General features: G+C 40.4%; 1 protein-coding gene across 1 annotated transcript; it reads right to left on the bottom strand.

Annotated features, from left to right (window-relative positions):
• LOC140922547 (fibronectin type III domain-containing protein-like) lies at positions 1–15,870 on the bottom strand. The gene is made up of 17 exons (XM_073372524.1): positions 15,829–15,870; positions 15,595–15,733; positions 11,320–11,437; positions 10,477–10,697; positions 9,897–10,038; positions 9,550–9,812; positions 8,554–8,838; positions 8,050–8,337; positions 7,021–7,323; positions 6,241–6,311; positions 5,439–5,780; positions 4,889–5,102; positions 3,136–3,438; positions 2,671–2,793; positions 1,937–2,137; positions 1,364–1,495; positions 1–245 (listed from the first exon to the last, which is right to left on the bottom strand). The coding sequence occupies exons 1-17, from the start codon at positions 15,868–15,870 to the stop codon at positions 157–159; spliced, it is 3,276 nt and encodes a 1,091-aa protein (XP_073228625.1). The 3' UTR covers positions 1–156.
• Positions 15,871–16,118: the final 248 nt, after the last annotated feature.

Below are 16,118 nucleotides of genomic sequence, written 5' to 3'. Positions count from 1 at the left end.
TGACAGTGATAAAACTTGTGTCTCTTTGGCCCTCTTCTGAATCCAGGATTGCAATCTCTTCTTTGGATAACAATTTAACATTAATGACAGCCCTGAAATCTGCAAGAAATGACAATTTCCACGTGCTATAAAGTCGTATTGATGGTCGATGGTTTCTCACCGTTGATCGCTTATAGAAGCGCCTTCTTCCTCATCGTACGGTGGTTCGTGTTCAATTACACCTCTCTCTCTCTCTCGTTTGCCAACTGTTAAGCAGAAAATCAGTCAACATGATTAAAGCCTTACATCGCGCATCAGCATCATTCTTTCCACAGAGCCATTCGCGGTCGGCCAAAAGCTTAAAGTAAAATGATGCATCGAAGCTGGCCCCTCGCGCGAGACTGCTGGCAGTCTATAAAAGCCTTTGATTAAAGACCACTCACTACAGACAAGCAAATTACAATGCTATGTATCTGCCACTGCATAAGATGAGGAATACTGGGTTTTCGCATTATTTTTTTGGCCACCCCTAAAGGGAGATTTTTTTTGTTTCTGGCGGGGCACCGGTTGTAGCGTAGATCCTATCTTTAGAGCATTTTCAGAGGGTCCCAAAAAGGGTTCTTCAATCCCGTAATCCCAACACAAAACTTCGTGCAATTCCGTGATCCCAAGGGTTATTTTTGGCATCCCACCTTCTACGCATACTTTCAATCCCGAATCTCGCCCTGATTTCGTTTTAAAAACCCGAATCCCAAGCTTCAAATGAGGGAAATCCCGGATCTCGAGCTTCAAATGAGGGAAATCCCGGATCCCGAGCTTCAAATAAGGGAAATCCCGGATCCCGTGCTTCAAATAAGGGAAATCGAGAAACCCGAGAAACCTATTGAGGACTCTCTTTTCACTGTGGGCAGCATCTATGCAAATTTATTTCAACAAAAGAACGTTTTCAGATAAGAAAAATGTTCAATCCCCAAAGGATTGGCTTGGAACACCAACATGGCCACCGTTTTATTGTTTTCGTACACCAATATGGCGAACATGACGTCATGTTAAAATTCTCCAATGATTTGCAAGGATGCACAATACAGTTGTTGTAATAGGGACACGTCAGAATGCGATGATAGACAGACCCATTCTTCATCTTAAGTTAGGGATTCCGGAATCCGGGATATTTTTGCTTATGGAATCTGGAATCCAAGTAACGTTTAAAATCCGGACTCAAAGTTCAACTGACAAAGACTGGAATTCAGTACCTGGAATCCGGAATTTACGGCATAGAATCCAGAATCCAAGACTGTCTTGAATTCATTTACATCGGGCAAGTTTTCAAGAAACTATTTACATTGAATGTCTTTTAGAAGATCAAGATCTCATTTGAGCTTACCAAGATATTTAGCACCTTGATGCCGAGTGTAGTGTACAAAAATCAACAGCACAATCAGCACAACAGCGATAATAGTGAGCAAGGTGATGAACCAAGCAGTCTTGTGTATCGGATTTGTTAAAGGCTTGCTACCTGAAAGGTATTGGTAAAAGGAGCATACTCTGTTGCTGTTATAAGAAAACATCATTCAGGGCTTGGTTGTTCAAAGCTGGGTTAAGATAGCCCTGGGTTAGTGCGAAATTTGAAATCGATATCAAAGCTTAAAAGGCAAATTAGGGACCGGTCATTATTTATTGCCTGGGAGCGCAATAAATGATTTTTGGGAGAGCAAAATAGGGGATCAGTCGTAACTGAGAACCCTAAATGGGGGATCGCTGAAAGCCTTGGAAGGATTCAGAGGGGGACCACTCAAATTTGTTTGGAAAATGAAGGCATGGGGAGGGGGGGATCGCGAAAGTCATCAAAAGTTATTAGGGGGGATCACTTCAGTGAAGTAACATTAAAAGGGGGAATCGGCTAAATTTCCTCCGCCCTCCCCCTTCCCCCCCCCCCCCCGTTCCCTTCGATAGTTACTGGTTATTGACGGGAGAGGCCGTCCGTCTGTGACGTCACTGGCGGGGCTCTCTGAACTTGAATTAACGTCATCGTCGTCTGGATAATCATTTCTGCCAACAGTTTTAAACTCGTAAAGCTCGTTATTTAAGCCTCCAATTTTGATGTTCTGCGTCTCAAAATGATTAATCCAGCTGGTGTTCTGGAAGGCTTCTCCTTGCACTACGAAAGAATTAAAAAAATATATTTAAATTAGTAAACCGAGGGGAAGTTTCATTTCTTGTGTCCCTTACCTTTTCTCGTCCGAGTCTTTCTCGTGCCATTTTTCTTCAGCATAAGCTAACCTCAATCCCACTTAGGTTAGGTTCTCTGAGGGGGACACCATAGCAACAGGAAGACTTTGGGGGAGGACTGAGGCTTCAAAAGGGAGGGCCATCCAAAAGAATGGGACCCTAGAAGATGTTCAAGCCTTACCTTAAAAGGATTATTAAGAGAGGGTCAAGGCTTTTTTTACATTGGTATGTCCAAATCAGTAGAGGTACCACACCGATAGCATTTTTCGCATTCTAAAGATACTTTTCAGTTTTTCCTAAAAATAGGAACTTGATATTACTTGATATTAGCTTTCTGTTTTATAAACAGTAGTCTTATAAATTTTCAATCATCGACTCTTTCTATCCAGCTTTCTTTTAATTTCTCCTGTTGTTGTTGTCGTAGTTGTTGTGAATTATTAAAGCATTTTCAAGTATGCTTACATTTCTTTCGGTACATGACCAAGAACTCGTGGGTATAGCCTCCACCGAGGCCAAAGTTGTAAGTAACTTTCACTTCATCGACGCCGGTTCCCTCAACAGTGGGTCTTTCTGGTTTGGCAGGAGCTGACAGAAACATAAAAACCATCATTAGTTTACAGAATTACCTGGTGGATATGACTGTGCGCATGCGTACGTTACTGGCCATTGAGTAATAATGGTAATGGTAGAATGAGCTTCCATGCTGAATTTTGGTAGTTAGCTTTCGCCGGAGATTTTATTAGCTGCTTTCCGTATTATCGAGGTGTCCGTAGAAGCGTAATCTGCAAGTACAGCCATTTATTCTCACTCCTAGCGGAGAGGAGCGAACAGAGGCGGCTGTATAAGCGGGTTAGAAACGATGAAAAGTCCGCAAGGCGAGAGCTCAAGTTAAACCTATATTAACTAACGTATTTGAAAAATACTTACAAGCATATTTTACAGTTAGAGTTGTCTTTCTGACTTTATCTCCCCAACCTTTGCTTGTCTCTGCTTGTATTTCTACAAGATAATTTCTCTCCGCCGTCTGATTCTCAAGAAGCTTTCTAAAAACACCTGGCCCTAGTTCCTGCCAGGATACCCGAAGATCGTTGCTCGGCTGCGAACCTTCGTACTGCGCCGACCCCACTCGGTATTTTGTAATCACGCCGTTAGGTTCCACAGGAGCTTTCCATGTGACTAGGATGTATTTTGCAAAGGCATAGACGTTGACTGCTGATGGTGGTCCAGGAACTAAAATGAGATGAAGTTCATGGCAACTTAACCCTTTAAGCCCACGTACAAATTCTCCACACTAATCTCAGTAAACTTCCTTAAAAATTAGGGGAGAGAATTATATAAAATGTCAAAGAATGTTTCCTTTGGTGATCATTCATTAATTCTCGTAGCCTTTTCTCTTGAGTATATCTTGATATTGTTGGGAGAAAATTGATTTTAATCGATTTTAATCACCCTTTTAACTCATCAATGGGCGTACATTTGCCTTAGCCTTGTTGCATTGCCGTGATTGTGATTTCTTGTCTTTATGATGCCAAGTTTTGCCCTTGGTATGTCTAACAATGCCGGATTGGTGGAGGGTGAGAGGACTAAAAACAGCCCCTGGGCATTCCAGGCTGGGCATTTGATGGCCAAGAAAAGGAACGTACAGTCGTACATCTTGGAAGGATCTATCGCCGAGGTGTACTACTGTACGACCTTTTCTATGACCATCATGATTTCCCTCTTCCCAATAGGGGAACATGAGGGAAATCATTCTAGGTAAAAGTTATTTGCTTTTTACGTACTTGGCAGTGAGGAGCCCAAGCCCAGTCTAGAATGCCCGGCGTTGTCCAAAGGCCAAGCCGATCCGGATATTTTTTATTCGCTACGTTTTCTTTGCTGATACGGCCTCGGTCAACAGGTATCCGGTTAATCAGGCATGCGAATCCGCAACTTTTTGAATCCGCTCCCCAAAGGGGAAATTTTTGAATACGCTATGAATCCAAAATAGTGTGGATGCTAAATCTTTTTTTTTTTTTTTTTCCGGTGACGTAACAAGCTAAGATCTCGAGCCCTTTACCGTGAACATTTAAGATGGTGCCGTGCGTAATGTTATCGCTTTTTTGCTTCTTGGATTTCAGTTTTAAGTCTTATAACGTGTGTGCAGTTAAACCTAGCTATGATCATGTACACTTCAATTATGCCAAACGACGGCTCGACATTCTAAGGCTTCTTTCCTTGGCGCGGCGGTCGGACCGACGAATTGGACGCCATAACTGAACATTTAAGTTAAACGAGTCGAGCGAACTCAAGTGCTTAGTGGGACAATTTTTTCAGTGAAACAAGCGAAACAGTTCATTGAAGAATATTGGCGTGAAAATTTTCGTATGAGCTGAATACCGCTTTACAAATTAGCTGACGAACTGCTAGAGGGAATCCGGATACGTGCGGACGGCCAAACTCGATTTGAATACGCTACGGCGTGTCGACGTGGAAATGAATCTGCAAAGAAAAATTTGCGGACTCAAAAATATCCGGATAAGTGTAGATGGGGTCTAAGTTTGACCTCTCACCCTCGACTGACCAATCTGGCTTTGGTAGACCTACCAAGGTTAAAACCCACGCCACGTCGTCATTGCTGTTGGGATCATTGGGAAATCTTTGTTAAGATGCAGGTAACTGTAAACTCCTTAAAAATACTTACCGTCTTCTTCAGTCGCTGCAAAAGCTTCGTTACTGGCAGGCCCTTCGCCGCCACTGTTGTAAGCCGTTATTGCAAAGATGTAGTTAGTGTAAGGTGTAAGTTTTGTTATTTTGTGCCTATCAGTGCTGCCTCCTCGGACATTGACAAACGTCGCATAACCAGGAATTTCTCGTCGACGTCTTGCACTCAGGCGACCCTTACCCCAGTAGTAAATCTGCAAATCAGTACAAATGCGCCACTGTAAACAAATATTTTTGGCATCAATTCTTAGATTTGACTCGATCGATGTCTTTATCTGACTTGAACGATGTCAGTGCATCAGGGCCAAACGATCGATAACAAAATCTTACTAATCAAGAAATAGAAACTTCATCAAAGCCGACTTCCAAGCAATTTTAAACTAGAAAAAGTCACGGGATGCCATAACAACCCCTTTAAATCCAATTGCAGCTGATTTAAAGACCATATCACACTGACGCTGTCTCTCCTCTCTCCATTTATTTCCGGGTAAAGAGAAAAAGAGAGGGAATGGGAGCAAGGCCGCTCTCACCTTATAACCATCCACACTTCCTCGAGTAACATTAACAGGTTGCCATGACAACACAACAGTGCGTGCCGTCGCAGCTCCAATTTGTACATTTCCTGGCTTTCCTTCTGGCGGGTCTTGACCCGAATATGATTGTACTACAGGACTCTTAGGCCCCAAATTTACATCATTCCCAGCTTGAATCTGAAATTCCCATAGCTTATAATAACCGGGATTTGGTATCGCAAAAATGTCAACAGTGGGATCAGTGATTTTCTCCGGGTCCCCAAATTGACCACCCGGCACCTGTCTGTACTTCAGCAAGTAGTAAAGACCGGGAGCATTCCAGTCCACTTTGGGCATTGCCTGCGAAGAATCAAAAATAAGAAGACCGTTAAATCCAAAATTAATATCCTTCGCTTATAAACCTCCCTGTGGGAATGGGTTTTTTTTTGCAAAACTAAAACATTCACCTGTCAAAACGTTATGAAAAAAAATCCACAGACTAAATTTCAGAAGATAGATGTCTTGGACTATAAACTACCGAAGAAATGGGTTTTCTTTGGTGTTGCAGACACCATGGTGAGTTATTGTTAGTTAATTTGTTTTTTTTAATTTTGTTTCGAACGATAAGTAAAAGGAGTAGCAATCGACTAAATCACCTAAATCACCTGACGGTCTCAAACTTTGCGCAACAATCCTTAACAACACGCAACAACATGCAACAGGGTGTGAAAACGGACGGAACATGTAACATCCAACAATGTTGGGAGTTGTTGTCCAACAATATTGTTGCTCCCGTTTGCACAGGCTAAAGTGCACTTACGGTCCAAACAATATCAAGCTGCTCGGCTCTCTTTGGATTTCCACGGAAATTGTCTGGATATTTATCTGGAGCTGTTGAAAGTACATAGATTTAAAGTCATTCATGTTTCAATAATGTCTCATGTAGCTTCCTATCGAAATCAGAATCAAGAAATAGATCGACGTTTAATTGAGGTCGCAATATGCGACGACGAATTTTTCCTTTTCTTTGCGACCTTGGATAAGGTTCCTAAGAATACGAAGACTGGGTTATCACCCACATTTGAAAAACTGAGTTTGAACACGACTTCACTTTCCAATTGACGTCTGTCGCAGTATCTTGAAATACCTTCTTTTACCACACCTTCTCAAACTCATTAATAATTTATAAAGAAAATACAAAGGAAATTAAAGTTTGGTGAGTGTTTGGAAATCAGATGAAAAACTGCTCATTTTTGCATCCTTGATTTGTCCTTCTAAAATCATTTTGTTTGAGAAGTAATATCAAGAATTCAACACAGTGTTTCATCATCAGATGAAACACTTCGAAGTTCGTCAAAAAATATTCCGCTGCACGTCGTATTTTCAACTCTCTTCTCGGTGTTTCATCTGGTGATAAAACACTGCGTCTCATGCTTGATATATTACAGTTAAGAAACGCTTAGCCCCCTGATACTTAAGCAATTTTTTCATTCAACAATATCGGAATCAATGTAGATATGACAACTTCTTTGCCAAGAAAAACATCATTGATCGTCTCAGAGTTTGTAAAGTAAAACTTACAAGCCAAAAATACACTCACGTCCAACATCCGTTTGACAAACTTCAGTCGTGGTTACACTTGCACGGCTGGGTCCAAAGCGGTTGACAGCTCTCATACGGAAACGAAGGGTCGCCCATCCGGTCAGATTAAGGGTAAAGGACGTCGCATTAGGGTTTGTGACATTTTGAATGTTATAAAACACGTTGGGCTCATACGATGATTCCTGCTCAATAATAAACTGTGTGATGGAAGCATTGTTAGCTGCTCCAGTAACCCAGGAAAGCGTTGTAGTGCGTTTTAAGCAATTTGTCATGGCAAGATTTGTTGGCGGATTAGGAACACCTACAAAAATCAGATTAAAACAGTAAAATGACTAGTGTAATGAAAGCGTCTTTTTCACTGCCAAACTTACGAAGGTGAAGATAATCACGGGGACTCCCCAGAGTGCCAGTAATATGAAGCGAAAGAACAAACAAATTAACAACGACAAAAAAAAATACCAGCGACTAATCATAACTTACGCTTGTCGATGCAAACAACAGAGAAAAAAAGTGATGACGTCAAAAAAACTAAATTTGGATTGGTTGGCCATATTCAGAATAAAAAAAGATGAAAAATTTTCAGCTGCCAAACATCAGCACGTTGCTGCAAATTGGTGAGGAGATATAAGCAACGTTATTGCCCCGATGACTCCATATAAATCCTCCGGAAATAGGCCTGGATCGTTAACTTAAATGATCCAAGCCATTTTTAGAAGGATTTGTATGGAGTCATCAGAGCAAACCGGTGCTAATATCTCTTTACAAATTTGTACTAAGAGACTGATTTTTGGGAAGGAGGCATTTTTATCTTATTCTTTCTGAATATGTTAACTAATCCCATAATTTCACAAATTTGAATTTAGTGACGTCACACTTCTCTTCTCTATCTTAGAAACCGTTGTATCGTAAGCTGGTACCCAGTCTCCCTGCAGTTAACGCCACCAAAAAGATTCATAACGAGACCACTTCCGTTCATTCTAGAGAATCTGAGATAACACGTTTACCCCTAGATAGACTGTGTTAGTACCTCGGATATCAATAGTTGCAGATGCTTGGTCTTCAGATCTTTTTGGATCAGGAGTATAGGCCACACAAGTATAATTACCAGCTTCATAAATTGTAATGCTGGCAATTGTTAGAACCTTAGCTCCTTCAAACCACTGAATTTTATTGTTGTTCGTTACGACGGCATCATCTCTTTTCCATTTGTACCTCAACTCAAGAGACGAGTCAGCCTTTGCCTCACATCTCAGATCAACCCGAGTTCCTTCATCAACCTTTTTATCTTCTGGGCGCACAGTAATTATTGTCCTGTCTGAAAAACCAAAATGGTCATAATTATAACTAAAGTATAGTATTGCAGTAATACATTAGAGCCCAGACATTACTTCAGTCTATTTTTTTCTATAGGAAAGAATGAGAGGTTTTAAGACACAACCGACCGGAAATTTCAAAGTCATATTCGAATTTGGCTAGCTACTAGGACTAAAGTCTTGCTTTAGCTAATATAAGGGACAAATGTAATTCTCACTAAAAACTATAGCATTTGCTGTTGCTTCGGCGTGACCCAACGAGTTCTTTGCATAACATGTGTATGGTCCCTCGTCTCGATTCTTGTCAACTTTGTCAATTATCAATGTGCTGAATTCCCCATGCTCTATTCTGTAAGGTGGTGATGACGTCAGTAGAGTGGTTCCTTTATACCATTTATATTCACTTGGCCGTGGAACTGCTTTTGGATTACACGTCAGCCTTCCTTCAGTGCCTTTAAACAAGTGGAATGGACCAAATCCGGTTTCAAAAGATGGTGCCGTTGCTGCAAAGAGAAAAGTTACTTGTGTAAGGCATTATACCCAAACATTCACGTAAGAAGAATTGACGTATTGTAAAAGTTGGTTCGGTGACGTATCCTGATTTGTTTTTTATACCAGCAAAGCTAGAGAGAATGAGTTAAGAGAGCGAATCCCTGTGCCTCGTGATAAGTATTTGAAATCTATTTTAAGTTCGCGCGCGTGCTGTGAAGGGCAAGTGGGTCACTGATTGGCTGATATCAATCTACGTAAAATGATCGTATTTAATGTGTGTCTAAATACGATTTTAATTAGTGACAAAACTTCTAGTAACTCAGAGTAGATTTTATAACAAAAGTGTATTTTTGCTGTTGTCATGCTCACTGATATGAGGTGACAATCACTCTCTTGCCATAGTCAGTGCAACTTCGGACAAAACTGGTTAAGAAAGATTAAAAAACGTCTACCTTCCAGTACTCCTGTCTAAAATATACAGTGTTGCGAAATAGAGCGCAGTCTTTCTCCTCCCATCTTCCTAGCCGTTTTGTCTTAGGCAGGCCTAGGATTGTATGCATGGTGTTGACCAAAACAAAATTGAATTGTTTATAAAATTTTCACAGTAAAAATGGCAAGCTCTTTTATCAAAAATTGATTCATCTTAAAACAAAGAAAAAGTCCACTCTTGTAACAGGGGAATGAAGGTTCATTTGTATAAATGCAATTCTCCAAGTGCTTACCTCGAACATTTACAACTGTATAGGACACGATCATTCCATGTGGATTCTCAGCCACACATTGATAAACTCCGCTTTCTTGTAGATACCTCACATTCTTTAAATCTAGCTTGCTGTCATTCAGTCTCACATGTGCACTATAGAATGCAACTTGATTAGTGACTGGACATAACTCAACCTGCAACTGACTATTTTCGAATTCCCATAATACAATCTGTTCGCCACCCTCTCCTCCTCCTCCTCCTCCCCCGCAAAAATGTTTATTCCTAAACATAAACGTTAAAGAGATCGAATGTGGCCCCCTAAGTTATTGCGAAGTGTATAGTGAGAGAAAAAGAAAGAAAAATTACGTTGATGTTGTGAGTTTCGTCCCATTTTTGTACCACATAAAAGATGGCGAAGGATCTGCAAATACATCACACGTTAAACTGCCATTGCCATTAACATCAATTAAAAGTTCTGGCGGAGGCTCTGCCTTCCACTTTGGAGCAACTGAAAACAAAATCAATCAAATGATCGGTTAATAATTGTGTACAAAAATGATGTATTAAAAACCCTTCTTCCAAAACTTTAAGTGTCTTCTTAGACGGAAATGCCCCTATTTACAATTACCTTTTCAACTCCGTCTCTACCTAATCCGTACACGTAAGTATCGCCCAGTGTGAGGGAGGCCGGATTGCGGAATGAGGGAAATGTTTACTTGTGGAATCCGGAATCTGGGAAAATTTGCTTGCGCAATCCAGAATCCTGTGCTTTGGAGTCCGGAATTCAGCTCAAAGAAACCTGAATCCCACTAAAGATTAGAATCCAGAAACCAAGTTTCTCTGACAAAGAATTCCGAATCCAGTTCCTGGTATCCAGAACCCAGGACTGTCTTGCGATAATTTGATCATTTGAAGGGGTGAACGGAAACGCCCTAAGGCCATTTACCTTTCACTGTAAGTTGTACATCATGGACTTTCGGATTTCCAACATTTTGAGAATTTTCTGCTTCACAGCGGTATGTGGTCTGATGTATTTTGTGTTTTACAGATATAATGTTAAGCATTCTTCCATGGAAAGCATCGGGAATCTGAAAATTGTCCTTTCCATTCACAAGGTTTTCCCATTTTCCATCTCTCTTAATTTTCCAGGTTATTTTTGGCCCAGGCCTGGAAGTAAAAAAAAATAACAGCCAGAAGTTGTCAGTAAAACAATAAATAGCAAGTGCTCACCAAGAAGTGTATTTTTATGGCTATTCTTTCCTACCAAGGTAACAACATTCCATTACATGGAGCGATGAAAACGTTCTTTACTGCTAGTCGTTCAAGAAGCCGAGCGCACAGCTCTAAACAGGATTAAAAATGGGGAGGCAAGCCGTTCAAAACGGATGCTATGAACTGCTGAACGGTTCAAGAGAATTATTCGAGAAACAATAAAGCTCAATGACTGAACGCCGGGCTAAATAATTTCTTTAAGCGAGCTAGCAGCTAGCTGTCACAATTAATACACTCAGTTGAAACTTGCGCAGGCAAAGCACAGCGTTGGATTGAAAGCGTTTTGACCTTCCATTTTTGTCGCCCGCATTCCGTAACCTTTGGTTATTGCTAATTATCACCATCATCGTCATCATCATCATCATCATCGTCGTCATCGTCATCGTCATCGCCATCGTCATCGTCATCGTCATCATCGTCATCGTCGTCATCATCATCATCATCCTATTATCGCCATCGTCATCGTCATCTTACTATTATCATCGTTATCGTTATTTGCCCAGATGTTCCTACTTACCTTCCGGTTGCAAGACAATAGAAAGTTTTCTTTTTTCCCTCCAAAGCCTCTTCTTGTTTAGCAGACATAAATTTCGACTTCCAAGAAGGCTCTCTTAGTGTCTCTGGATCTGTTTGATCTAAGACAAAATACACAATACTGTGTGAAACATTTCATTTACCAGCTTTTCTGGACACAGGCCCGCCCGGAGGGAATGTGCACGAATGGGACTCAGGTTCCATGCAAGGTGCCATCCCTACCCAATTCCACAACCTGTAAAGGTTGGCCACACCACCGGGGTGTACGACCCCTACTCTCGAATAGTGATGTGGGTTCTTTTACCTCCCACAAAAACAAATCAGTGAACGTGCTGTGAGACGGGACCCACGGTTTTTCGTCCTTATCCGAGAAGACTAGAAAGTCTAAACATTTGCAGATGTCATTACAAAAGCAGCACTTTCTTCTCAGTTATTTAAAGACCCTGAGTGTTGGTCCGGCAGGGGTTTGAACCCGCGACCTCCAGCTCGGCAGACCGGTGCTCTCCCAACTGAGCTTACACCCTTTTAATAAAACTGGGCGCCATCTTGAATTTTTAATGAATGACGTCATTCGCGGAAAGATTTCAGCCGCCATCATTGAGTTGTGACTCGTGTGATTTCGCCATGTCAGGAAGAGAGACCCAGACAGGTCAGTCTGAATCGTTTTATTCCATTTTTTTTCGTATAAATATTAACTACTGCTTTCACATCCTTTTCGTAGGCTCTAATAATCGTAATTGTGCGGTTCCTCTCTGCAAGTCCTACGGGGTAATATATATTTGATAACAAGCGCAACAGAAATGTGACTTACCATAGGATACCAAGCGATTTAAATGTAAAGCAAGCATGGCTGCAGCGTATGAGAAGGGTAGAAAACTCAACTTTTAAGGTGTGGAACTAATTTTTTTGCTTGTTTGTAAGTTCCAATTCGTACTGCTTCGCTGATCTCTTACATATCGCTTTTTCTCTAGGTACAGAAGCATACAGTCGTCTGCTCCCTGCATTTTAGGGATGAGAACTTAGAGTATTCTAGTTTTAGTTGTAGGTGGTTTGTGAAAATTGGAAGCCTTCCCACTGTGTTCGAATGCTGGGAACACAAGCCATACCTAATCCCTAAGTTTCAAAATAAGAGAAAGCTGAACAAGAATCAGATTCGATCGAGTGAAACCAGTTGTAAACATCAAAGAGGTGATCCTAGTCGTACTGGAAACGCGATTGAATTGGCTGAAGTGTTTATTGAGTCAAGTGATACTGAGGAGCAAAACTTTCACAAAACCGACGAAGAAATATATATCTGACCTAAAAGCTAAAAACAGCTAACAACAAGATCAAACAGCATGAGGAAACATTAAGTGGAATGGAATTCTGTATTGAGAATATTGAAAACAAATATATTTGTTTTTATACTGTATTTCCTAATCCTGAAGTCTACGATGCGGTGTTAACTTGTCTTAACCCAGGTCCCAATGGTGAAAATTTAGTGTACACCCGAACTGATTCAAGACCTGAAATAGAGTCTACACCCCTGCAAAAACTTGGACGGCCCAGACAACTATCTACTCCCAATCAGTTCATTTTATTCCTTTGTAGGGTTAGGGTTGGGCTCTTTGAATGTGATCTTGCATTTAAGTTTAACATTTCTATTGGGACTGTAAGTAACATTGTTATTTCTTGGGTTAATTTTTTTTATATCTAAGACTTGGATCATTAAGTATCTGGCCAAGTAAAGAAACAATATTAGCAACAATGCCAGATTCATTTAAAACAAAATACAAAGACACTGGGGTCATCATTGACTGTACCGAAATAAGAGAGGAAATGCCTTCTTCGTCGGTCGTAAAATCTCAAACGTACTCAAACTGCAAAAGTGCCAATACGTTAAAAGGGCTAGTTGGCATTTCTCCAAGTGGATCGTGCATAACATTTATATCTCAGCTATACACTGGCTCAATATCAGACAGGGAAATTACTGAACGCTGTGGTGTTCTTAAAATGCCATTTCAAGCAGGCGACAGTTTAATGGCGATAAAGGATTCGACATCCAGGACTTGCTAGAACCAATCAGTGTCAAGTTAAATATGCCTCCTTTTTTGCACATGCAAGACCAAATGCCTGCTCAAGATATTCTAGAGACTCAGCAAATAGCTGCCGAGAGAATACATGTTGAAAGGGCCATTAATAAATACAAAAACTTTCATCTATTTGATCAAGTTATTCCATTATCTCTGGCTGGCTCTATCAACCAGTTATATGGACTGTATGTGGATTGCTGACTCTTTTTCAAAAACCGATCATTTCATGACAGTAGATTTGTAGTTGTTCTGGTATCTCTTGAGTAATTATCAGAGTCATGTTTGCCTTATGTTACAGATTCAAATGTAGCTGACTGTTCCAATTGCTCCATCAAAGTTTCTGAGTTAGTAAATAAAATAAACTTACTTAGGAGCCTTAGCTTCTAGATGGAATGCTTGTATGCCAACATTTTATTCAACAGAAGGTGATGTTTAAGATACCTTTTTCATACAAAGTATATCAATTGCAACATTAAAACTGATAATATAGAACAGCTGAAAAAGGGGGTGAGTTAGTCTCATGTGGAAAGTTAAATAAATCTGTTTAGAGTGGTGCCCCTTAGTTCTCTAAACCTTAGACTTAAAACCTGCATGGCCTCTGGCATTACATGCTGCTGATAAAAGTTTGTTAGTTTAGTAATCATTGACTTCCAAATGGCTCATCAAAGACAAGACCACACTCTAAGACCTGAACATCATGTCCAATACCTGTCATGTATTCAGCATACTTATTTGCTGCTTTAGCCTCGTTTGAAATCCCGTACCTTATAGCAGGCACATTGGAAAGATCCTTTGTGACAGCACAGTTTTTTGACAAACTTTGTTTGAGATATGTTAAGTTTTCGGTTGCAAACAAGTCGAAAATTACCACTAGTTAACCGTAGCCTTCTACTTTGAAACCACAAAGGATAGTTGCTTTGACCTCGAGTTTCTCTTTCAATCAAAGATGGATTAGGGACTGTCAAATGACTAATAAACCGGTCCTCCTGAAAAGAAAGGGGCATTTGCAATCCCACTCCAGTTGGTACATTAGTTTCAATGGGGAGGTCAGGAAAGTAATCACCAACAGCTCTGGGTCTTTGCAATGTTTGTTAAAACATTGAAGTTTGCTTCTGTTAGGAAAAGCTGGTAGCTTAACACACTACCACATGGACCCTTGTGTCCATTTAATTTAGTTGGAATCGTTGCAGGCTTTTGTTCCTAAAGAAGGATTAATGCTTTTAAGTGAATCAAATAAATGATTTGCCCACTCATTATTTTGGACCGTTGGTTGTCTGGCTTCATACAAAGTACACTTTAAACCCTCAGAGCTCTTCTCCCTGTATTTAAGATTGATCACATTATATCCGATAATAGGTTCAGGGTTTATACCCTGGGTTCTTGGTTTGTGCCAATGTTGGGGGTTGTCTGTGCATGTTCCAATTCTTGGGAATTCAGGGGCCTTTAATTTAATGACATGGTCAATCAGATATAATAAACCCATGGTGTGATTACAATACCCATTTGCACCTGCTGGACAAGAACACTTAGCCCTCTTAACATCTCCAGTAGTTAACAGTATTACGGTAACATTATGAGGCCTTTCACTCTTCTTTTGTGATCTAAAGCACTTCCCTTTTACATGGATTTCATTTTCTTTAAGCTTACATAAAACATCATGACAATAATTTTCATAGAAAAACTTGTTTCCCTTTTCGAGGGGCTTTTCATAATAGCTTTTTGCTTTTCTTCCGGATTTTCTTGGCATGTTCAACAATGTTAAGGAAGGAAAAACGCTTTGGAAGAACTGATGTATCTGATGTATCACTGCTCCTCTTCAGCGTCTACATCTGTATCTGTTACCAGTGTTTCTGGCTCTTGACTTTCTGGATTTCTAAACTGCTCCTCCCCAGAACAAAATCTGCATCTTGCTTTTTTTGCACGTGTGTATGCTTTCCCGGTATCGGGGTCGATCTGAATATAATCTTTATCCAAGTTCTGTCTTACCCTAAAAGCGATACGTTCAATTGAGATTGCATTATAGTACATTTTGAAAGGTAATCGGTGCAATCAAACTTACAAACCTCCAAGAGAGGTCACGTCGGTAATAAGCTTAATTATCGCATTAATGCTATCGTTTTCGTTTGACAAAAACGCCGCATAAGCAATCAAAAATAAAAACGAGCTCGTCTATAATAAAAGTTTACCTAGAAAAAAGTTCAGCTCTTCTTTCTGTTGACTTATAACGTAATTCACGGCAGTTAAGCCAAAACTGTAATTCGCTTTTTTGCATTTTTCTAAATCGGCCTTCGATATCATTGATCCTGGAATATCCTCGGACGAAAGCTGAAATAAATTCAAAAACACCAACTTAAATTTTGTTTCGCCACCAAAGACATTTGTGTTTACAAAAGTACACTTGATTTAAAGGGAAAACTCACCTCACCACATGTAAAAACTGCGGGTTCATCGTGAGTAGTCATGTTGGCCACGTGGAAATCTTTCCGCGAATGACGTCATTTATTAAAAATTCAAGATGGCGCCCAGAGTTATTAAAAGCGTGTATACCGGATAGCCTGAATTTCATCTGATGACAGGAGAAAACGACTCGAAGCAATCAGATGAATTTCAGGCTAGTATACCGGATAGTTTTTGACTCCAGCACAAAAACCATACCCAAAAGGGCTTCTGTTTACGCATAAGATCGGTGATTTCGGCGTGCTTTCTGTAA

This window comes from Porites lutea, chromosome 13, assembly GCF_958299795.1.
Source record: "Porites lutea chromosome 13, jaPorLute2.1, whole genome shotgun sequence".
Lineage (NCBI taxonomy): Eukaryota > Metazoa > Cnidaria > Anthozoa > Scleractinia > Poritidae > Porites > Porites lutea.
This window is presented reverse-complemented; position numbering and strand designations above follow the sequence as displayed.